Raw genomic sequence first — 23,900 nt, 5'->3', positions numbered from 1 at the left:
TATGAGCACGTGACCCAATCTGAGGTATGTGATTGGACACATGGCGATTGAGCAGCACTTAGTGGTGGCCATGTTTAAACTGGGAAAATAATAACGCCCAGGATATTTATTTATAAATAGCAAGAGCGATAATGAAGCAAAGCACGTTAAATAATTTAAAAAAAATGTAATTGAATACACAACGTATTTGTTTAGGCGCATCCTCTGCAATGACGATGGTTAAATATACGTAATATAGGTCAAAACGTAGTTGGAGTCACAGAGTGGATAGGTGTGCTTCAACTGCGGCCTTTTATTTGGGCCAACGTTACGACGTTCGCTTTGGGGACCTCAGAGGTCTCTTGCCCTTGAACTATGATTTTCACGAGTCATTTACCTTTTTGCCCCTATCAAAGATGTCCGCGATAGACTTTGTACTCTGTTTTCCTGACAGTTTCCACATTTAGACCTATAGCAGTGTTCGACGTCATTTCAGAGGGCGTAGAGGCTGCTGAGGTAAGGTGAAAGTTAGTCAGGGAAGTCTGGAGCGATGATTAAATAAGAAGGGCTATGGTTTTGTTTGGGATTTTTTTTAAAAATTTGCGTGATATGTAAAAAATAAGTTGATGGAGCATTTTGCTAGATCACAATCTTTACCTGTTTCAGGAAAAACGTGCCCATCTACAACTACAATCTGCCCACAGCCTGTGTTACTGAAAAGAGGGGGGTGAAACAGATGATTTCACCAATGTAAATATTAAATCATACAAATGTTCAAATGTTTTGGCTTTTAGCTTTATTACTTATAAAGTGAATCATTTATATGAATAACGCACCTTATTATAAACTACTTGAAAAAAGACCCTTTCGATGAGTTCTGCTAGATTTGGCGGTCTCTTTAATATGGAAGACATAAGGGCAGAAGGTATTTTATCTGGGTTAACTCCAGCTTGCTCGTCTCCATTTCCGATGAGCCCTTACTGGATTACCCAGCTCTAGTCCAATTATTATGTCCACTAGAGCCAATTTTTGGGGGACACTTATACAGTGGCGTGTTTAGATTGGGTGCAGTGTAGTGCCCCATCTGCCCCTCACCACCTGCCTCTGCGGCCCCTGTGCGCTTGGTGATTGGCTAGAGTGTCGTTTCTTGTTAACGATTAAAAGTGCTCCCATTAACACTCGTTACACCCCTGCCTGGAGCCTTCCCGGGGATGACTGGCGGTAACTAATCCACGTCGCAGGAGATGTATTTGGCTAGGTTTCCACTTGGGTTTTTTTTAGCTAAAAACGCCTATAAAAACGCCAATAGCGCCACCTGGCGTTTTTTTGTGAAAAACGCATGCAGCCAGATGTTAGCTGTAATTCAATAGGAAATCGCAAAATGCCATTTCCACCTGGCGTTTTTCTGTTTGGCGTTTTTTTAGTCCTCTTTGGCGTTTTTCTGCTTTTTTGGGCTCTGTGGCAGTTTTTCAAAACTGCAGCATGTTGACACTCTGGCGTTTTTTGCAAGAAATCTTGGCTTTTTTTCTCCAATAGAAGTCTATGGGAGAGAAAAAACGCCATGAAAAAGCCATGTGGGTTTATTGCCTTGGCGTTTTTTATGGCGTTTTTTCCACAGTTACAATGCAGAGGATGGACCCAGTATCTGTGTGTCCTACGAGAAATAGGCTGAAAACAAACAGTTTCACACAAAACAAAGTCCTGGACTGGTTCATATTGAATTTTACACCATTTGGAACAAACATGCCATTACAAACAAACATACGCGACCGGATCCTGCGTGCCAAAAGCAACAGCAAACAATTTGCACCATCATTTGGGGCCAATCTTCCCAGAGGAGCAGACATTCGAAATAAAGCATGCCTTACAAACCACAGAAAAGAGACAAAAGGGTCTACCAAGTAAATGACATCAGGAGAGGGCAGATACTTGCCATTTATCCTAATCCCTTTTAGCTGGGTGAAACTTCTAACTTGTAAAGGCTGGAAAAACTGCCTAAGGTCAAAAAAAGCAATTTCCACAGAAAGGCTAAAACGCCAGAAAAAACTGCAGAAAAAACGCCAAAACGCAGGTAAATGCAGCGGCAGTTTTCTTGGCAGTTTTCCTGGCGTTTTTCATCAAGAAAAAAACGCCGGACAAAAACCCAAGTGGAAACCTAGCCTTTGGGGGACACATCTTCTGCATGGCAAAGAGCCATGATAGAGATTGATAATCTTATACAGAGGTTGAAATGAATCATAGAGATTGATAATTCCATAAAGAGGTTGAAAGGGATGATACAGATTGATAATCTTATACAGAGGTTGAAAGGGATGATAGAGATTGATAATCTTATACAGAGGTTGAAAGGGATGATAGAGATTGATAATCTTATACAGAGGTTGAAAGGGATGATAGAGATTGATAATTCCATAAAGAGGTTGAAAGGGATGATAGAGATTGATAATCTTATACAGAGGTTGAAAGGGATGATAGAGATTGATAATCTTATACAGAGGTTGAAAGGGATGATAGAGATTGATAATTCCATACAGAGGTTGAAAGGGATGATATAGATTGATAATTCCATAAAGAGGTTGAAAGGGATGATAGAGATTGATAATTTTATATACTCGCAGGAGATGTATTTGGGGGACACATCTTCTGCATGGCAAAGAGCCATGATTCAGATTGATAATCTTATGCAGAGGTTGAAAGGAATCATAGAGATTGATAATTCCATAAAGAGGTTGAAAGGGATGATACAGATTGATAATTCCATACAGAGGTTGAAAGGGATAATAGAGATTGATAATTCCATACAGAGGTTGAAAGGGATGATATAGATTGATAATCTTATGCAGAGGTTGAAAGGGATGATAGAGATTGATAATTTTATACAGAGGTTGAAAGGGATGATACAGATTGATAATCTTATACAGAGGTTGAAAGGGATGATAGAGATTGATAATCCCATACAGAGGTTGAAAGGGATAATAGAGATTGATAATCTTATACAGAGGTTGAAAGGGATGATAGAGATTGATAATTTTATACAGAGGTTGAAAGGGATAATAGAGATTGATAATCTTATGCAGAGGTTGAAATGGATCATAGAGATTGATAATCCCATACAGAGGTTGAAATGGATCATAGAGATTGATAATCCCATACAAAGGTTGAAATGGATCATAGAGATTGATAATCTTATGCAGAGGTTGAAAGGGATGATAGAGATTGATAATCCCATACAGAGGTTGAAATGGATCATAGAGGTTAAAAGTTCATTATTTACAGTTCATCAAATTGGAATAGGTTTTCTTTTATTAAATTGTATGGGACGTACATAATACTGGATAAAGGTCCAGGCAAGCGGGACAATAAATTTTATATATATATATATATATATATATATATATATATATGCCATGGGTCAATAAGTGATTCAGTATCTAATCTTTCAGCAGGGGCATGGTAAGGCAGATGCCACGAGTGCACAGCACCATGCACCATGTAAAGTGTATAATGTGACCCCCTTAGTAGTAAAGCAGCAGCTAGCTGTGTAAATATGTACTGTATATGTTAGTGTATGATGTTGGTGTGTGTGCATGGTGTGTGAGGGTATGATGTTAAAGAGCATGTAATGCAGAAGAGATCCCCAAGAGTAATGTTGAGCCAGTCTGAAAATGTTGTAACTTTGTGCATTTAAAAGTAATACATGTAGTTTCTGGGGGGTTTTTTTGTTTTTGTTTTTTAGCATTTTCACAGATAGTGTTTACTTTTTGGCCATTAATGTGTGATTTACTCTTTCTTTTTTTATGTAGGTGACACAATGTTGATCTCTAGGCTTCTATCATCATACTCCTATTCAGCTAAAGCAGCTCTGGTATGCAGACAGGTACTTTTTCAGCAGCGGGGTTCAATAAGATGGAGCCATGCTGCAAGCTATGCATACAAGGCTGTTATTTTTGATATGGGAGGTGTCCTCCTTCCTTCCCCCTACAGACTGGCAGAAGGTAAGTATATGATAATCAAAAGAAATTCCAAGTATAGCTACCCCCTGCAATGATTATATATATTTAAATCTGATTTGTAGCTCAGTGTTTTATGCTTTTAATATTACTTAGTCAGCTATCTCACTAATTGTAGAAGGCAGGCATGGGCTGGACATCTGGCCAGTTGGCAGGGGTCACTTACCTTTACTGCTGCTCGTAGAAAATTGAGAGGTTTTACATACCTGCAAACTGTCCCCTGCTTTCTAGTGCATGCTTTTCTTCTTCCAGCTTTTTCACCAGGTTGCATAGCAGGGCACGTAGACCTCTACTAGCCAACAGTAGAGGTCTATGTGCTTTTCTGTTGAGCCGCATACTGAATACTATTTGGAGATGTAAAATGTTCTGGAACTACCTTATGATTGTATGTAATACATGTCTTGAAAGGATCTGTCCCTAAATAAAACATTTGAAAATGACTGCCACTAATCACAGGGTTAAGAAACCAGCCTGCTTGGTTGAAATATGCATTATCTACTTGGCCGTCTGATAATGCTTTAGGAAAGTACTTATATGATATTGAAATGACTTGCTGTTTTAGTGTTGCCGTTGCGTGTGTCCACTAAAATTTTATTATGTTGACTTCAGAATGGGAAATCCGTAACAAAGTTCCTATCGGCACCATAAAGGAAGCCATTCGATCAGGAGGTGACTCTGGGCCCTGGATGAAATACATGAGGGGAGAGTTGTCAGCCCAGAATTTTGTAGAGGAATTTGGCAGACAATGCTCAAATATTGTAAGTTCACAAATGTATTATAATATGAGGGTTCATTCAGTAAGCAGTGAGTTGATTTGCTTAGGTCTTCTGTAAGGACAAGTTACCTGACCCTACATAGTTACCTGGCACTACATGTGGTCAAATTAGCGAGATGGTAGTTAAGAAATGTCAATTTAAATAAATATTTATTTCATAATGTATAGTTAGATGCTTTTAAAATATAATAGACTCACAGTTTAGCGAATAAACCTTTGTTCTTAAAGTTGCAAATTCAACTGTTTTTGTATAGTCTGATAAAGGGGGCTTTATTTCTACGGCCCCTGTTCTATAATATAAACAGCAAGCATGTTTAACCTCTCTTCCTGGTAAATAGTTAAAACTCAGTAAAACTCTCATAATAGAAAAGGACAATCCAACATTTTATTCTTCAGTAACTCTATATAATGTTGTTTATATTATATATATTATATTTTAACACTGTGATATGTGGATTTCTTCCTTGTTGTTTTCTTAGACTGGATCCCTGGTTCCGATTCACAGTTTTCTTAGAGAGCTGACTAGTAACTTTATGGTCAAGCAGCTGCCATGTATGACCGAGGCCATCCAGTGCATCAGAGCAGAAGGACTCAAGACTGCAGTTTTAAGCAACAACTTCTTTCTACACAGTGGGGAAGCTTTTTTGCCTTTAGACCGCTCTCAGTTTGATGTGGTATGTGAGAAATGGTTTAATGGCTTAAATCTCCAAAGAGAAAGAGATGCAGGATTTTGGAGAGCAGTTGTCTCTGGTACAGGATAATACTTTATTAAAGGTGAAGGGTAGGGGATAAAGAGTGTAAAAGGCAGATATACCATTGGGTTATAGGTGGACGGTTACAAATTACCTTTTAATGATAATAATAATGATGATGACCAAATTATTGGTAGTCCCATAGTCCCGTCTCATTTAAGGCTTTAGAGAGATGCAAAACATTGTACCATAAAACACTGGGTCTTATTTATAAAGGCAAAGTCCTAATATGTGTGGAAATAAACATGGAAATTGATGGAACATTCTTGCTGGTTATTCAACAATTTGACTCAGAATTGCTTTTTATAATAATATTATTATTATTAATTGCCTATTAAATACACAATTGTTTTTTTGTTCTTGTGTTATATGGTGTTAGCTTATATATTATTTTATATTATGTATTATTTGTGTTTGTTCTATTGGTATTCTAGCAATCATCCTTTTATCTTGCTGGAAATTGTACCAAGGCCTAGGATTATAGCCATGGTTACGGTAGTAGGAAAAAATCTTTATAGTAGTCACCCATTATGCCCAGTGGACAAAGAAAGTATAGGAATAATAGGAGTCGTACAAGATTATTTATGGAAGTTCTGAGTAGGTAGAATGAAGAGAAAACAGTTTTATAGGTACATTAAAAGAAAACAGACATAACAGATAAGATGATAAGTGGATAGCTTCACATCACTATTGATGCAAGCTGGGGGACAGAATATATTTCTATTATAAATAAAATGTTAATTTGTGTCTATGTATGTATATAGAAATTATATATATATATATACATATATATATATATATATATATATATATATATATATATAAACAATTGTGGGGCAGTGAATTGGAAGCAATCTGAAGGAACACGTACTATTTTTCATTGTGATTGCTCTATTTTTACCACTCATATCCAAAAGTGCACTTCGTTTCGATGATTCCACAGGTTTAATGGCTTAAACTTGTGTTACATTGTACCCTATGCTTGAATCATTTCTTCTTTGTGTTCTTGTAGATTGTTGAGTCTTGCATAGAAGGTGTGTGTAAACCAGACCCACGGATATATCACCTTTGTTTGGGAAGGCTAGGTGTTCAGCCACAAGAGTCAATCTTTCTTGATGACATTGGACAAAACTTAAAAACTGCAGCACAGATTGGACTACACACAATAAAAGTAGGTATATTTTCTTAATTGAATCTGCATTGTTGACTATAACATTTTGTCTATATTACTACAATTACAGATTTTATCCATTAAAGCTATATTTTGGCTAGCGTGAGTTTCTTATAATTATAGAACCAAGAACCGATGTCGCAGTCCTTAGGTAAAGGAAAGCATCTCTCCTCCACCTATAACAGAACCATGGTGTATCTATGTGGTGGAGAGAGCCATGTTGCATAATTTTCCTTGAAATACTTTTCTTTGGAATGTGAGAATTTATCCCCAAAGCACTGGTATATTACGCAGCTTTTGTCAATCAGTGACCCATGTCACTAATGATGAATCAAGTGCACGAGACAATACTGGCTTATTCTGGCGTCATGAAACACTTTAATGTAGAGGAAAAGAGTATGTTGAAAATCATTTCCTTTTTAAGTTTTATTTATTTATTAATCTAGTTATGTTAGGTGTTTTATTAGTTACTCAATTTTATTTTATTTTCACAATGCAGGTCAACAATGCAGAAGAAGCACTTCAGCTTTTAGAAAACCAATTGGGATTCACCTTAAAAAACTTTGTTCCGAACACACGTTCAGTGAGAAAAACAATGGAAATTCCAAGAGATTCGTTAAAGGTGTATCTAGAAAATGTTTTTGGTGAATCATCAGGTAGTTAAACGATGAACATATCATTAATAATAAATAGAAATAAACTAAGGAAAACTATTTTCAGGTATAACAAGAATCTGATGACATTTAGAGGTTATTTACAGAGAGCTGTAACGTAGGCTGTTAACAAAACGAATGGAGCACTCAATTTGTACTAAAAGTGATCTAGTGTACTCATTTTACATCAGCCCTGGATGCCACTAGCTCTCAGCAAGTAATAATTGTCAGCGCCTTCTATTGTGTGTGTGTTTGCTGTTGTAGAAGTGACAAAATTGAAGTGACAAAGAACTTGCCCATGTAAGAAAAAAGAAACGTGGTTTATTATAGCATTAAATATTTATGTTTACGGATATTTCAGTATTCCCAAGTAGTGCTCCCCAACTCATTCAGAGGTAATCATATAAAAATGAAAAGGCTTATTTGTAAAGACTAATGGGTATTGTTTTGTGTGAAATTTTGCAGATACCCTAATTGTCCGTCAGTTCAGTCATGGACAGTCTAACCCCACTTACTATGTGAAATTTAATGAAAGGCAACTAGTGCTTCGCAAGAAACCTCCGGGAAAACTCCTGCCTGCGGCTCATGCTGTGGAGAGAGAATACAGGTAAGTGATTTACTGACCATACATAACGTCTTCCTTTTATTGTGATCGGTTACTTATAGAAAATGTTTACAGAGGACAGTATCCATAGACTGAGGCTTAGCAGGAGAATTGCTCTAGTATTATTATTATCAAAGCTCTTGATAACGAAGCAAAATAATAATTTCATGATGTGTGACATTATCAGCTCAGTTCAATGTATAAATAAATTACAGCAGACCACAATCTTACTGTAAGAAATTGGTGATAAAGTGAAAAATGAGTTGTGTTTTTATTGGCCTCTCTTTGTAAAGATAAAAAAATAGGTAGTTCTCCAATTCTGAGTAGCAACAGAAATCAGTGACTGTTTGTAAGCCTGATCCAATCTTGGCTAACATTTGGAATGCCGTTACATGTGCCCTTGCGTGTTTTGCAGCCAGGGCCGTGTTAATAAGTGGGCACATGCCCAGGGCCCACCATAGCCGGCACTTACACGGGTCCCGGTGGGTCCATGGCACCCAGGTGGCACATTGATAATTTCCCATCCCAAGGCATGTTCTTTCGGGATAGATTTGTGGAGGAAGAGAAATGTGTCTCCACCTCTATTTCTTCGCGAATCAGCATTATACTAGCCTCACAAAAAGGGAGAGCCATGGGGACAGCCTCACCCCAGTTCCTACAATTGGGGGAGAGTTTTTGCACGGAAGCTCCGCCCTTTGTGAACAGTTTTGGACCTGCCCGGACAGTCCACCACTATGTGCCAGTGTGGCACCTCGCCTGATGAGCTGACAGCCCCCCCTCCAAACATAGTGGGGTCACATGGTTAAAAGCGAGATGGATGAAAAGCTTTGGGTGAGGGGTGAGTGAGGTAATGAGGAAGAGGGTAGGGTAGGGAGTATGCCACAGCCGCCCCTTCCACACTACTATTCCAAGCACTGGGGGTAAACTATGGAATTTTAATGTCCCGGTTGGTGAGATCAATGATCTCCCTTGTAACTTTCCCATTAAGCAGTGCCGCTGCATTGGGCCTGTACACTCAGTATGGTGATTGCCACGTACCAGGGAGCCAAAGGGGCTGCTGGCCAGAAAACACCACTTGGTCTGAGTATCAGATATGGGCCTCATTTATAATTTCTAAATTGCTCTAAAAAGTGAAATATTGGAAGGAAAGTATGGAAACAACATACCAAATAAGCTCATATTCTGTGTTTGTAGGATAATGAAGGCTCTTGGTGAAGCTGGTATTCCTGTACCAAAGGTATATAACCTCTGTGAAGATTCCAGGTAAACTCTTGGAACCTGATTGTACGGTCGAGTGAAACTTGTGAAATCAACATTATTATCTCCTATCTCTACTAAATGATGAAAAATGTATTTTTTTTAAATCCCTGTTAGCATAATCGGCACACCTTTTTACCTCATGGAATATTTCTCCGGACGCATCTTTAAAGACCCTGCCCTACCAGGAATGGAAGCAGCAGAACGCAGAGCCATCTATTCAGCAATGAACAAAGTATTGTGTAAAATTCACAGCGTGGACATCAAGGCAGCTGGACTGGAAGATTATGGGAAACACGGTAACGTCCGAATTTGAAGGGTATAATGCCGAGGCTCTAATAAACTGGATCATTTTCATATTTTAATGAATATAACTCTATATAATAATGCAGCATTTTTTTGTAAGTTCTGTTACAGGTAACTACTTAAAGGGGAAGTCCTTTACAAAAATGTTTTTTCTGCTTTAGCATTAAATCGAGTACTGTATACAGTAATGTGGGTTACCACTTACAAAACCCTGGCTTTATCTTCTTTTGTTCCAATAGTCTTCCTTTATATGCAGACCTGGAGGCTTCCTCTGTTTCAGGTGATACTTAGGGTGACTTTCCCTGCACAAACATCACACATTGTTTGTGGTAATGCCAATAAAGCCCATTCCCCACAGACTTTCATTAATCAGTGTCCAGTTGGGTGATTAAGACTGAGACATTCCATTGTTTACCGCAAGCAGTATGATAAGGAGCCAAGATGTTTGGCTAGAAGATTGGGCCAAGATAAGAGAGCTAGAATGCATACAAATGCCTAATAAAAAAAAAAAAAGAGAGAAAACCCCCAAACCACCCAAAAATACTAGTAATATTTTTGGTGAGAGCGACCCTTTTTAAATACACTGTGTTCCAATTCTGGATGGCAGCAAACTTAATACTGTACTAGCACTATTCTATTGTTTACTTTCATATATCTCTATATATATCCTATGTAACGAACATTTTTTTTCTCATTGAAATAATGGTCACACAAATGCAAATATGAATCAAGTGTAGCCTTCCTGAGACTTGATTTTTTTTTTCATATTGCCTGTTATAAATTAGGTGCTTACATTCAGCGCCAAGTGCAAATATGGACCAAGCAATACAGATCTAGTGAAACAGATACTATCCCGGACATGGAGAGGCTCATTGAATGGCTACCGCAGCATCTCCCTAAAGACCAGAAGACTGCAGTTGTACATGGAGACTTTAGGTAATTACAGGACTGCTTAAATGCACAGTGAAGAATGATTTCTTACCTTTACAGCTTCAAGTATTACTAAACCTGCTTCAATTTAGTGTATGAATTTAAATGGTCTTTATCTACATTTTAATGTATGTTTATCAGTAATATGTCTTTATGCTTTCTGATGTCTGACCGGGGTATATGTTTTCTGTCAAAGTTGTACTCTTCAATGTTTGAATCAGCTTTTAGATCTGTCTTACAGGCACTAAAAATGCATTTTCGCTAGGTGTGTAAATGAATGCTGTGTCAGCCCCTGTTCATTCTAGCACTGGGGGCATCTACAATGAAATCAAAATCATTAAGGAAGGACTAGAGGCTCAGTTTGACATGAAACCTTGTTTTAATGTTTAGTTTATTTGGAAGTTCTATGATGACCTCTGGGAAATGCCTGGTTTAACCGTATATTTATAGAAACATAGAATTGTATGGCAGATAAGAACCATTCAGTGCATCTAGTCTGTCTGTTTTTCCTGATGTAAGACCTTTAGGTTTATACATTTCAAGTATCAAGACTTTACAGGATATTTTACAATAGAACAGTTTCACCCACTCATCACTCATCATACACCATGCTTCATACACTATGCATTTTAAATCTCTTGAAGTACTGGATATCTTTGTTCATAAGAGATATCTGCCTTTTGCCTACATGACCTTATAATGGGAGTCCTCTTAACTAGAGGGGAGCTGTGTGCTTTCTCAGGCTTGTGTGGGCACAACATGTATACCTGTTATTTATATGTATGTTATGCATTTGATTTTGTTTCTTTATGGAATATAGGTTGGACAATTTGATTTTTCACCCTGACACACTTGATGTGATTGGTATTTTGGATTGGGAATTGTCTACACTAGGAGACCCGATTTCAGATGTGGCGTATAATTGTCTGGCTCACTATCTCCCTCCTGATCTTCCTATTCAGAAAGGTACAAACAGGGTTTAGCATGCATTACCATGAAAAAAGTGTAATAAAGTTAATGTGCTTAAGATGATATGGACCTTACTTGGTCCATAGCACAGGAAAAGGAACTGTATGTAGGAATGGCCAGAAACTACGGTCACTCACTGATAGTGACCAAGATAGATGGGCCAGTACTGGTGAACAAGGGCAGAATGCAGAACACCGGAAACCAGGTGCAGGGCAGCCGTAATTTGGGTTCATGTGTAGACGTGCATAGGATACAGGGCAGACCTCAGCATCAGAGCCGGAATATAATTCAGGAACAAATTCAAGCCAGAGTATCCCAAAAACAAGGTCAAATCAAGCCAGGAGGTTGTAGTTAGACAGTAGAGGGGCTAACCAATTCCGAAAAGTCCAATAAACAGGCGGATTTCCGCTCCCGTTAACCCCTGCGATGCTGCGTAGATAATGGGAGCTGAAATCTGTAGGTTCGCTGTCAGGAGTTAAAGACCCTTAACTCTTGGAGCGAGGAGACAGGCCAAGTTCCCCGTCAGGAGTTAAAGGGCCGTGCAAGTGACTCTATTGGTTGCCTGCAGGGGTTGATGCCAGAGGAGGCCCCTGCAGGCGACCAATAACCGCACGGACAACTCTATGGTTGATGGCAGAGGAGGCACCAAAGCTGCTGCATAGTGTGTACCGCGTTAACCCCGTATTAACCCAGTCTACTAATAAATGACAAAAACCAAAGAAAAAAAAGCGAACTCAAAAAATGTACACGAATATTCGCCCAAACCAAATACAGGAATGGGCGAATATTCACGGAATATGAAGATTCCCCCCCCCCCACGAAGACGAACGCGAAGAGTTGGCCGGCGCCGAAGTCTAGTAGCAAGTGTACTGACTCCAGCTGAAATCAGGCAGAAAGCTGCCTTAATCAAGGGCAGATATGTTTAATAAAATGAAGATTAACCAAACAGTGGTGTGAGTCCCTTTTTAATGAATTTTACGTTTCTACATTTTTTCTACAGAAAATAAATACATGGTGGCATTACAAATGGTACAGAATGCCTCACAAATGACACCTATATCTCATTTTTTAACTTTAGTAATTAAAGAATGCACGCAATAAAATGCTCGAGTCTGGACAAAATTGACTCAAATATGAATTTTGCTAAAATGATTGGAGTGTTCCTTTAACCTTGTCTCACAAAACAAACCAAAATAATGCTTGTTTATTGGAACAAGCATATTCAACTGAAAAAAATAGGTTGAAATTTAACTTATATTGGAATAAATGACAATAAAAAGGTGAAACAGAGGCAGGAATGTGTGCTTTAAAATGAATGGTGCTTTCCTCCATGTATAGTTGGGTTCACCTAAAAGACCTCAGCTACCTGTGTATTTAGAAATAATGCTTACTCATCGTTTACTCTCACATCCACCCTGTTCTGTCAATTATTTAACAGTTTATTCTAAGTTTGCCAGCTACCTTTACTTATTTATTTTTAGGACTTAAACAATGTGACCTGAAAGAGCTGGGGATTCCAAGTGCGGAGGAATATTTTGAGGAGTATTGTAATAACATGGGAGTCCCAAAGATCCCAAACTGGAACTTCTATATGGCCTTCTCTTTTTTCAGAATTGCAGCAATCCTGCAAGGTGTATACAGTCGTTCACTTACAGGTATAAGAACCAAGCCTTGATCTATCACTGCATGCTCTCCTAGAGAAGAATTTGCAATACACCCTTCTGTTTGTTTCATATTTCTATCTCTCCAGGGCAGGCTAGTTCTGCAAGTGCAGAAGCTGGAGGAAAACTGGCAAAATCAATGGCCAGCATTGCTTGGGATTTTGCTACGAAGGAAGGTTTTCGATTGTTCAAATCCCTTCCAGGAACCAATTCAGAAACAGCAAAGAGATCTTATGGCACCTGGTGTAGAACCTTTCCATTAAGCCAGCCACACAGCAGAGCCATGGCCACACAGTCTAATGCTTCTTTACACTCTTCTTCAAAGGGTCTTCTGATTATTTCTCCTGACGGGCTTTCCGGTGAAGCGCAGAAGCTTTACTATCAATTAAAAGAGTTTATAGAAGTTAATATTTATCCTGCTGAACAAGAACTGCGAAACTACCAGTTCTCAGAGAAGAGATGGACACCTCACCCACTTGTAGAGGAGCTTAAGGTATAGTGTAACATGGACATTTATCAAATAAAGACTAACATGTCACCCCGGTCTTGGTTTGTTGTGTTGATTATACTTGTGTGGTTGTGTGAGATATCACTGGAAGAAATGTCATCTTTAAATCATTCATTTAAGGCAATGTAAGTTTATTTGTAAATGTATGACCTTGGTATGGTTACAAGATGTCACTGTTACAAGATGTTTTTTATTGCATTCACCTTGTATGTATGTCTTTTACAGCAAAAGGCGAAGTCACTAGGGCTGTGGAATCTGTTCCTGCCTTTGGAAAGTGATCCTGAGGGCAAATATGGTGCCAGGCTAACAAACATGGAATATGCTCACTTGTGTGAGCTAATGGGTACCTCTCTGTATGCACCAGAGGTAGGTAATATCAGTATGGGTGCAGTTCCCTCGATTCACCAAGGGTGGGTGACATCAGTGAGTTTAGACAATATCATATAATAACCAGGTCCTGTCCAGGGAAAACACCCGCAGAAAAACGTTAATTTCTTTAATTTGTATTTTATCTGAAAATAAGTTTCATGTAGGTATTTACTAGTATTCAAACAACCTTTCTTTTCTGAAACGTATATCCAATTTGTATACAATCCAGTTCTTTCCCGTGACATTCATTTACCTGTTAATTTTTTTTCCAGATCTTTAATTGCTCAGCTCCTGACACAGGGAATATGGAAGTGTTGGTCCGCTATGGAACAGAGGAGCAGAAAGAACGTTGGCTGAAACCTCTGCTAGAAGGAGAGATCCGCTCATGTTTTGCAATGACTGAACCAAAGGTAATGCTTTAAATGAAAAGGATATCGGTTCAAAGCTTGTTTCTGATGCATAGCAGCACCATTTAGTTAGTCAGGTGAGAGCTGGTAAGCTTGATATCCAAGCTCATGGTTACTGTGTGCTTTCAGGTTGCCTCTTCAGATGCCACCAACATTGAATCTTCAATCAAAGAAGAGAAAGATTCATACATTATAAATGGTCATAAGTGGTGGACATCAGGTAGGATTTCTTTCCCTTTAGGTATACTCATGCTTAAAGTGTAACTTCTATTTATTTCAATTTTTCTCATTATGCCCCTGTTTCAATGAATGAAATACACACAAACCAACACATTTACAGGCCCCTTGTGTTAATCATATAAAATGTTTGCATGTGTGTTTTTGTTTTTTTTATTTTATTGTGGGAGCTTCCTATGGTTGTAAGGAATGTATATTTTATTTGTCTGCCAAAAAACAATCATAAATAGTAACTTTCTAATTTATTTACATGTTGTGTGTGAGTACTCCACTACTCATGATTCTCTGCTGAATGAAAAGGTAACTCCCTGAACTTGAAACCTCTTGGAGGTTGGAACACAGCACTAAATGTGTCACTCAGATGTAGGCACATAAATATTGATGCTGCTAATATCAGGCGTCTTTATGCAGCCATGGTTTGGGGCAGAATGCAGTGCAAAAGCCTCATGTTTATTAAGACCCTACCTACGCATTGCAATCTACGGGCAATACAGTGGGAGATCCCTTTTAATGAAATGTAGCATTTAGTGCTGTCCTCTTTTCCAGGTGCCCTAGATCCCCATTGTAAAATCTGTATCTTCATGGGAAAGACAAACCCAGATGCCCCTCGTCATAAACAGCAAACAATGATTCTGGTTCCAATGGACAGCCCTGGGATAACCATCTTAAGACCACTCACTGTCTATGGTTTGGAGGATGCTCCAGGTGAGTACATAAGCCTGGTGACTGCAACCGCCATGGTCAAGTGACTTTGCGTTTAATTTCATCGGTAAAGGTAGTGAAAACCTGAATTTGTATAGGTAATTTGTCAGAAAATCATAAATTGCATTCAAGTATGTGAGAAATAAAGCAGTAGTGTATGTATCGGACAGTCTTTTACGGTCTCTCGTAGTGTCCATTCAATCAGCAGCCTCATAATCCTAGTCCATCACACTGAGACGATTGCCTGCTTTTTATGCTTATTTTTTGCCAAATGCTTATACGTATCTGCTTTAAAACAGAGCAAACTTTTTCTTCTTGCATACATCCAGCTCAACAAGAAGGCATCAAGTAGAGCTTGGCTTTTTCCACTGACTTGAAGAAATATGCTTTCCTTCATACTAAGCTGTTTGGACCACGATTAGTATGAATTTGCAATGTTTTAAATTAACTGTAGTTCAAGTTTCATTCATTGATTCTGTCGCACAGCTGGACATGGAGAAATCCTATTTGAAAATGTGCGAGTTCCAAAAGAAAATATATTGTTGGGACGTGGCAGAGGATTTGAAATTGCGCAGGGCAGACTTGGCCCTGGGAGAATACACCATTGCATGAGGCTTATTGGAAATGCAGAGAGATCTTTAACTCTCATGAAGCAAAGAGTAAGTACTGGAACCTTGTGCATAAAAACATTATTTTACACTGTAAATAAACCACCAGGTCTGTTTTCCATTTAATTTTGGTAGGTTTTTTTAAATCAGGGGATCCATTTCAGGTCGCTTACATTTGCAACATAACGTCTTTATTTTACGCTAAAAGAGATAAAACAAAAGGAAGAATTAGATCTGCAATATCTAAACAGAAGTGCAGAAGACAAATTTCAGCAACCAGCTAGTAATGGAAATACACTCAAAATAATAATGTATTTTAATTCTGAACACCACAACAAAATAACAGAAAAATTATGTGAGATCCAAACTAGTTGTGTAGACCAAGCAGAGCACCCTTTTGTTACTTCACTGGTGGCCTCCAGAGTTTCATGTCGGGCAATCTAGTGCAAACTCCGCTTCCCGATTATTATCTTTGCCTCATTGCACCATATTAGAGGAGGTTGTGCCTGTTTATTTTTTGCAGGGATCAATCAAAGCAAACAGAACTCCTTTCATTTCCTAATGGTTGTTGCTCACCTCCAAGCTACCAATATCACTAGGTCTACTGTGCGTACATTGGGGAAGCGTGTCTGTCCCAATGTATTCTCCCCATGTAGCGGTTTTATCCAAGCCTGCCTGTGCCATTGGCATATTAAGCTGCTGAACTGCTTAGCCATAAATGAAAAAAGGTGCAAAGAGCTTCTTAGAGGGATGTTCAGGGAGACCAGTGGACATCAGTACCACGACAGGGCAGTCCCTTTAACGTTAAAAGAGACCGGGAGAAATGATGATAATTTCTCTACTATTTGCTCACCATAAAAGTTGAAGACGTGTAAAACAAACTATGATTTGAGACCGAAGTATCAATTTACAAAGAAATGTGATCGTACTCATAATTCCAGTTGGGCTCTGCATGCCTCAGTAATAAACCTCTACAAACATTCTTCAAACAATGGCAAGGTAGATGTTTACTTACCGTGAAGCAATGGCATTTGGAAATATACCTATTAACCATTGGTGGGTAATTGGAAAGGCTTCCTTTTTTCTCCAGCTTTTGTTATACAGCCTGTAATTCAGTTTTGGACACCAGGATTACCTTATTAAATAATTACCTTATTAAACAGATGTGTAAAGGGAAGCGGTCGTCACAGCTTTTAAAATTATTTTATTGCATCGCCTATAGCTTGTGCTTTTTGTCTGGCGATGAGATTCATTGTTTTGAAGATCTTTACTTTAGCTCGTGGATGCCCAGATCAATAAAGGTCAGCCTGTGGCAGATCCAGCACCAACTGATCTTCTCTGCTGAAGTAATTACCCTTCTTCCCCTGCAAAATCTCCCCTGCATCCGACTCATTGAGCAGCAGCACACCGGGGGCCTGATCACACCAAGAGGGCGATGTGCCCTGGGTTTTGCCACCCCCTCAATGCCATATGAGGGTCTCTAGTTTTGTTACACTATTCTACCATATAAGAACGAGAGCAAAAAAAGCAGTAATATTGCCTGTTGTAGTTGTAGGTCTTATCTCAAGCGTTCTTTCAGCTTTTTAGCTCTGGTAAAACTACTACAAGGTGATTACTTAACTACAGTATGTATTTGGAATGTACAGTGTCCTACATATTCACAACCATGTGCTACAACTACACCTAAGCCCAACTGTATCCTCTAGAATTCATTACATATTTGTTAATCGTGTTCCTCCTTATTTACTTACACACTGTAGGGTAGGGTTGGCTGAAACAACGGAGGTACGAAATCATGCTATTAAATCTCTTGAAGGTGTTAAGTTTTTATCTTTTTGTAGGTCAAATCCAGAGTAGCCTTCGGCAAACCATTGGCAGAACAAGGCACCATTTTAGCAGACATTGCCAAATCCAGAGCAGAGATTGAACAAGCCAGGTTGTTGGTACTGAAAGCTGCCCATCTTATGGACACCGTGGGTAATAAGGTAAATCGGTCCGTTACTCTCATAGTTACATATTCTTAGCTTGTATTTTATAGCTAAGATAATTCACGCGTACGTGAATTTTTTTTTAAGATTGATAGCAGGGGTGTTGGAAATGATTGTAGGCATTGGGCCATTAGGATGATTTTACTCCCGTACTTGAGGTACCGGTGCCGATCATAGTACCAGCCGACCCGGGCAGCTGATCAGGCAGGGTAAGAGGGAATGGGAGGAGAAGTGGAGAGAGCAGGAGATCAAGAGAAGGACTGCTGTGAGAGGGAAAGGTGAAAAGGGAGATCAAAAAAGGGAAAGCTATGAGAGGGCATGTGAAAAGGGATATCAAGAGAGGGAATATCGCGAGGAGGATTGAATTTGGATGTCTGTAGCAACAAAAAGTTATACAATACATGTCCTGCTGTAGAACATCTTCCACAATAAATGGCCTGGAATTTGTTGTAAAATTAGGGGGGCTCTCTTGTCTGGGGTGCCATTTGGTATAAGACTGGTCCTATTGCCAGCACAATGTACAATTAAAGTTTTTTTTTTTTTTGCATGTGCAAGGGGTTGATGTCAGAGGTATATCTGCTTTCGTGATCCGTCTGCCCTTTATTTTGATACAGGAAGCTGCTTTAGAAATTGCTTTGATTAAAATGGTTGCCCCAACCATGGCACAGCAAGTGGTTGACAGAGCAATCCAGGTAAGGGGAGCAGAAAAGTGTTTTCAATATACATCAAAAGGCTCAAGATTTTGAATAGCACAAGGGATGGTCATGGCTCACTATGGCACAGGGGGTTTTTAAGTTGTGTATCTGGCAATGAAATACCGTATTTATCGGCGTATAACACGCACTTTTTTAAACTAAAATATGAAGTTGAAACCCTACCTGCGTGTTATACGCCGATTAAATCCTAGAGCTGAACAATCTTCCCCTGCACAGCTCTCTCGCGCGCCCTCTCTGATGCCGGGAGCCGGGTGATGACGTCACTCCGGCCCCGGCATCAGCACAAAAAGTAAAATGCTGGAAGATAAAGAGGACCCATACCAGATCTCCCAAACGGTAGGGAGTAATATATAAATTTAATGTGTGTGTCTGAGTGTGTTTGTGTGTCTCTGAGTGTGTTTGTGTGTGTGTGTCTAAGTGTGTGTCTGGCTGCATGTGTCTGAGTGTGTGTGTCTTAGTGTGTGTGTGTGTGTGTGTGTCTTAGTGTGTGTGTCTCAGTGTGTGTGTGTCTGAGTGTGTCTTACTGTGTGTGTGTCTGAGTGTGTGTGGTTTCCCAGATAGCAGTGATTCTGATGAAGTTTTTTTTGTGCTTTTTCTTTATTCTTTATTTCTTTTATTACATTATAATAAATGTTATAATGTTATAAACATTATTCCAACATTAAGTTCATAGCTTCCAAGTTTAAACTTATTTTTTCTTACTCAAATTTCCTTGTTAAAATGGGGGTGCGTGTTATACACCAGTGCGTGTTATACGCCGATAAATACGGTAGTTATTTCTCATTTGAATGTTAAAAGTGCTTATAATGTCCTCTGAAACAGCCACCTACGGCAAAATATGCCTTTAAACTGTGACTTTTTTTTACTGTTCAGTATACTTGAACATGTAGTACAGTGTTTACACATTTAAATACGCAATATGTGTGTGTAGTTATTTACCCTGCAGCCGCAATAGTTTTGTATTCTTAAGATTTGCATGATTAGCCTCTTTTGGTACTTTTTTTTGTAATTTATACTGTGCATGTTGAGTATTTCCCACTGAAATCAAACTAAAGTATTTAGATAAATAGTGGAAGTGGTATTTTCTTAAATAAAGAAGGCATCTGAACATGTACCAAAAAGGATGTTTTTGTAAAACAAAAGTGAAATTGAATATTTCTGAACTGGCTCGAGAAGCCGATGGGAAGCATTGTGCAAATGCGCTGTGAAATACACATAAGACGTGTGTATGTATATATATATATATATATATATATAATATATATATATATATATATACACATATATATATATATATATATATATATATATATATATATATATAATACACACACACACACACACACACACACACACACACATATATGATCTCACACCTACCGTGGATTGCCTTTCCATCTTTCTTATAAACCTGTATGTTTTGGTTTTCAGTCATTTGGAGCTGCTGGTCTCAGCAATGACTTTCCTCTCGCTCAGTTTCACGCTTGGGCGAGGGCTCTACGTCTCGCAGATGGACCTGATGAAGTTCACAGAGCAACAGTGGCCAAAATTGAACTGAAACGTTAGGATGCATTTTTAGTTCGACAAAATAGGGAACTGGGAGTGATTCTTAATCGCAAAATTACAATGCAATTGTATTGCAACCAGCAAAAAAAATATGGAAAATATGAAAATGAATTCACATTAATTCAGCAGTGCTTGGGATAACATGAATGGTTTACATATAATATTTATGGGTAATCCTTTGATAATGTTTGATAATCCTTGGTTAGTCCTGTTTTTATCATGGAAAAGTTTTTGTATTCTCTCAAGTCTCATTCTTGCATGCTGTCAAATTTAAACACAGCTTTGCTACATGGAAATAAATTATTTTTATTGTAAATGGTGTAGCCCTTATTCTTTCTGGATTCCACAATCATCGCAAGTTTTGAATTCTATGAGATTTTCTATGAGATTTTTTTTTTATCTGTCATGAGTCTTGGTATATATGTGGCTGTTTCCTGTAGTCCTGCATGTGCCATCTGCGTGCAGCTATGAACAATGGCCCAATGTTAGCATACGTGTGACTACTGAAAAGCAAGGAGGAAGAGAAAGAACAGCCAAAAACGATAAGACAGAACAGAACAGCACAGAGAAATAATAGCTACATGAGCACTAAGGAGCCAAGAAAAACAACCCCCATCACAGTACGTTACATTAGTGAGATAGGACTCTGCTGGTTAAACGCTGTAGCAAACAGGGCCAGATCAGCCCTTCTTACAGAAGAACTTTACCAGGGCTGGCCCTTCATCATGCATAAGCAAGTCATTGTGTTCATACAGCAATTCTGAAACTTGCCTACCTACTCATCCTCACTAAAGTGGTATATTATTGAAAAGTGAAAATTGAATGTTGATTTTATGCAGGATATATGCAGGAAAAGCGCCAACACTTCCCTAGTATTAAAAATTAGCAATCATTTATGTAGTCATTTTATTATTTAGGTTGTTTTATCGCACCATGAGAAAAAAAAATATAGAATGAATTTACGATTTGAAAACACCTACGAATTAAGCCTTTCTTTCTGGTGGTCTTAAGCTAAAGAGAGTTATAGAATATGTGCCTGTATTATATGCTCCCTCTAGCTAGACCTTGCATTAGTCTGGGTCTCCATATTTCCCATATCACCAGCTCTTTTGTAGATACTTGTCAAGTTACTGTCATGAACATTTATTCAATGTAACAAATACAGAGTGTCACTAATAAAATGTTTGATTTTTGACAGGCTACTTCAATTGATTTAATGCTGACATAATCTGTACATCTCCGTAGTTCCTACTTTGTTCTGTTTACTCCACACAAACTGAGCTTGGCTCTGATTTAAGGGTCTGTTTCTTGGACCACCTTTGTGGTCCTCTGGTGCAATTATTTCATCTTCCTCCCTCATGTTGGCATTATTGCCACCTATCCTATCTTTCCCATTACCGGTGTCATTTCTCCGATTTACACCTCCCCACCTGCACCTTACAAACTCTTACATGAGATCACCTTTGAACCGGCATGCATTCAGTGTATGTTTAGTGTCGTCTGCTTCAAGAGCAGCTTTACACTGTAAAGAGTACCATGGAAACAAGTCACTCATACTAGATTCAACTCTATGGAAGTCCGTATGTGATGGGCGTAACCCAGGGCTGTATAACTGCAGCCAGGGCCGGCCTTAGGGGTGTGCGACCGCACAGGGCCCCATGGTAGCATCATCTGTGTGTAGCTACTCCATACCCATACCTGGGGACTCTGTGGGGGGGAGGGGCTGGATTAGTAAGCGGCTCACGCACAAATGGATGGGGTTCACTATGTGAGTGGCAGGGTGTGACGGAGACCCGTACTCGGACAGAGTAGCTCTGCCGTAGAAATCTTCCTTGCCGCCAATGCTCCGTTGCTCTGGGGTTAATCCTCTGTAATTCACCCCCCAGAGAACTACTCGAGACTTAGTGTAGGGGTAAAACTCAGTTTATTGAGGACAGCACAGATATTTATACACAAACATGATAGGATTAGGGGTTTAATCCCATCAACTACCAGACAGCCCGGCACCTCCATACAGTTCTATGGCCAGCAATGCCCACCGGACAAAGAGTCACTTATTTTGCGGTGATCCTGAGGGATCGGCGTCAATCCCGGGGTACCAATGGAGAACTAAGGGTCTGAAGATGTTATGGTGCAAAAAGCGATGTGATCCGAAGTTGGGACCCTGAGCTCCCCCTCTGTAACCACAACCTAGTGTTGCCCACCACAAGCTTAATGCAACCTCAAAAGAGCGATGTGGTGGGACAAAGGGCGTCCATAGCGTCGCTGTACCAATTGTTGGCGCGCATCGCTGCTGTTCCTAAGCCCTGTCCAATTCCATGAATTTGTGGTTAGGTCCCGGTCAGGCGCATCGAGCGTTTCCTGGCTTTTAGAGCCCCCATTGCCAGCTAGTTCATGCCCCTCTTGATGAGCATACCCGGCAGGGGCGGGCTGGGGGGGCAATTGCCCCCCAGGCCGCCCGAAATCTAATCTAAACGGCCGCTGGATGCTGATGCCGCCGGCCGGCGCTACTTTAATACTTTCTTTTAAAATTTCATATAGCAAGCCGGATCGGCTATTAAATTTTTTAAAAAAAGCAGCGCTGGCCGGTGGCATCAGCACCCAGCGGCCGTATGCGATGGCCGCCAAGGGATGGGAGCAGCGTGAGGGGTGAAAGCTCCGCCCCCTCGCACTCACCTTTCACCCCTCACGCTGCTCCCATCACTATGCGGCCATCAGATTGTTGGAAATCTAATCTAAACGGCCGCTGCGTGCTGATGCCGCCGGCCGGCGCTACTTTAATACTTTATTTATTTTTAATATGGCAAGCCGATCCGGCATATTAAATAAATAAAAAAAGGATTAAAGTAGCTCGGGCCGGCGGCATCAGCACCCAGCGGCCGTTTAGATCAGTTTTCCAGCAGTCTGATGGCCGCATAGTGATGGGAGCAGCGTGAGGGGTGAAAGGTGAGTTCCAGGGGGCGGAGCTTTCACCCCTCACGCTGCTCCCATCACTATGCGGCCATCAGACTGCTGGAAAACTGATCTAAACGGCCGATGCGTGCTGATGCCGCCGCCCGGAGCTACTTTAATACTTTTTCTTTTAATTTAATAGCCGATTCGGCTTGCCATATTAAATGTTTTTTTTTAAGTACTAAATTAGCTCCGGCCGGCGGCATCAGCACCCAGCGGCCGTTTAGATCAGTTTTCCAGCAGTCTGATGGCCGCATAGTGATGGGAGCAGCGTGAGGGGTGAAAGCTCTGCCCCCTCGCACTCAGACTGCTGGAGCACCGGATGTCGTGTCACTAACATCCTGTATACATAGAAAACAGTCTGTTGCTACCAGGGGATGGAGGTCTAGACGAAACCCCCCAAAAGTGGAAGTAGAAGGTTAGTAAACCAATTTATTTTTGTACAAGCTATGATATATTTTTTTGTATTCGTTAAAAACAAAAAAATAGGTATGTGTGTGTATGTAAGTGTGTCCCCAGTGTCACTTCTGTCCCCAATCAGCCCCCCATGTCATTGCTGTTCCCATTCAGCTCCCCAGTGTCGCCTCTGTCCCCAATCAGCCCCTCCCAGTGTCACCTCTGTCCCCTTTCGACCCCCCATGTCATTGCTGTCCCCCATTCAGCTCCCCAGTGTCATCTCTGTCCCCAATCAGACCCTCCCAGTGCCACCTCTGTCCCCATTCAGCTCTACATTGCCACCTGTGTTCCCAATCAGCTCCTCCCAGTGTCACCTCTGTCCCC

General features: G+C 39.9%; 1 protein-coding gene across 3 annotated transcripts; it reads left to right on the top strand.

Moving 5' to 3' along the window:
- The first annotated feature begins 3 nt into the window (after nt 1-3).
- On the top strand, nt 4-20,484 carry ACAD10 (acyl-CoA dehydrogenase family member 10). Of its 3 annotated transcripts, none has more exons than XM_053472869.1 (21): nt 4-24; nt 3,783-3,974; nt 4,599-4,747; nt 5,244-5,438; nt 6,529-6,687; nt 7,187-7,343; nt 7,806-7,947; nt 9,139-9,207; nt 9,319-9,500; nt 10,293-10,443; nt 11,258-11,403; nt 12,888-13,061; nt 13,157-13,560; nt 13,801-13,941; nt 14,217-14,354; nt 14,481-14,571; nt 15,135-15,293; nt 15,777-15,949; nt 17,740-17,883; nt 18,501-18,578; nt 20,034-20,484. In XM_053472869.1, the coding sequence occupies exons 2-21, from the start codon at nt 3,791-3,793 to the stop codon at nt 20,166-20,168; spliced, it is 3,171 nt and encodes a 1,056-aa protein (XP_053328844.1). In that variant the 5' UTR covers nt 4-24; nt 3,783-3,790; the 3' UTR covers nt 20,169-20,484. The 3 variants fall into 3 exon arrangements, with proteins under 3 accessions (XP_053328844.1, XP_053328854.1, XP_053328863.1); XM_053472879.1 differs by lacking the exon at nt 4-24 and adding an exon at nt 476-495; XM_053472888.1 differs by lacking the exon at nt 4-24 and having other exon boundaries at nt 3,788-3,856.
- Nucleotides 20,485-23,900: the final 3,416 nt, after the last annotated feature.

The sequence above is a fragment of the Spea bombifrons genome, chromosome 1, assembly GCF_027358695.1.
Source record: "Spea bombifrons isolate aSpeBom1 chromosome 1, aSpeBom1.2.pri, whole genome shotgun sequence".
In the NCBI taxonomy this organism is placed as follows: Eukaryota; Metazoa; Chordata; class Amphibia; order Anura; family Pelobatidae; genus Spea; species Spea bombifrons.
Note: the sequence above shows the minus strand (reverse complement) of the source record. Positions and strands in the feature narration are given on the sequence as shown.

Excerpts from the sequence above, each read along its gene's own strand:
- ACAD10 (XM_053472869.1), top strand. The coding sequence starts at position 3,791 with ATGTTGATCTCTAGGCTTCTATCATCATACTCCTATTCAGCTAAAGCA. Across the intron at positions 15,294-15,776 it reads TGGTTTGGAGGATGCTCCAG|CTGGACATGGAGAAATCCTA; the intron begins GTGAGTACATAA and ends TCTGTCGCACAG. Across the intron at positions 15,950-17,739 it reads TAACTCTCATGAAGCAAAGA|GTCAAATCCAGAGTAGCCTT; the intron begins GTAAGTACTGGA and ends ATCTTTTTGTAG.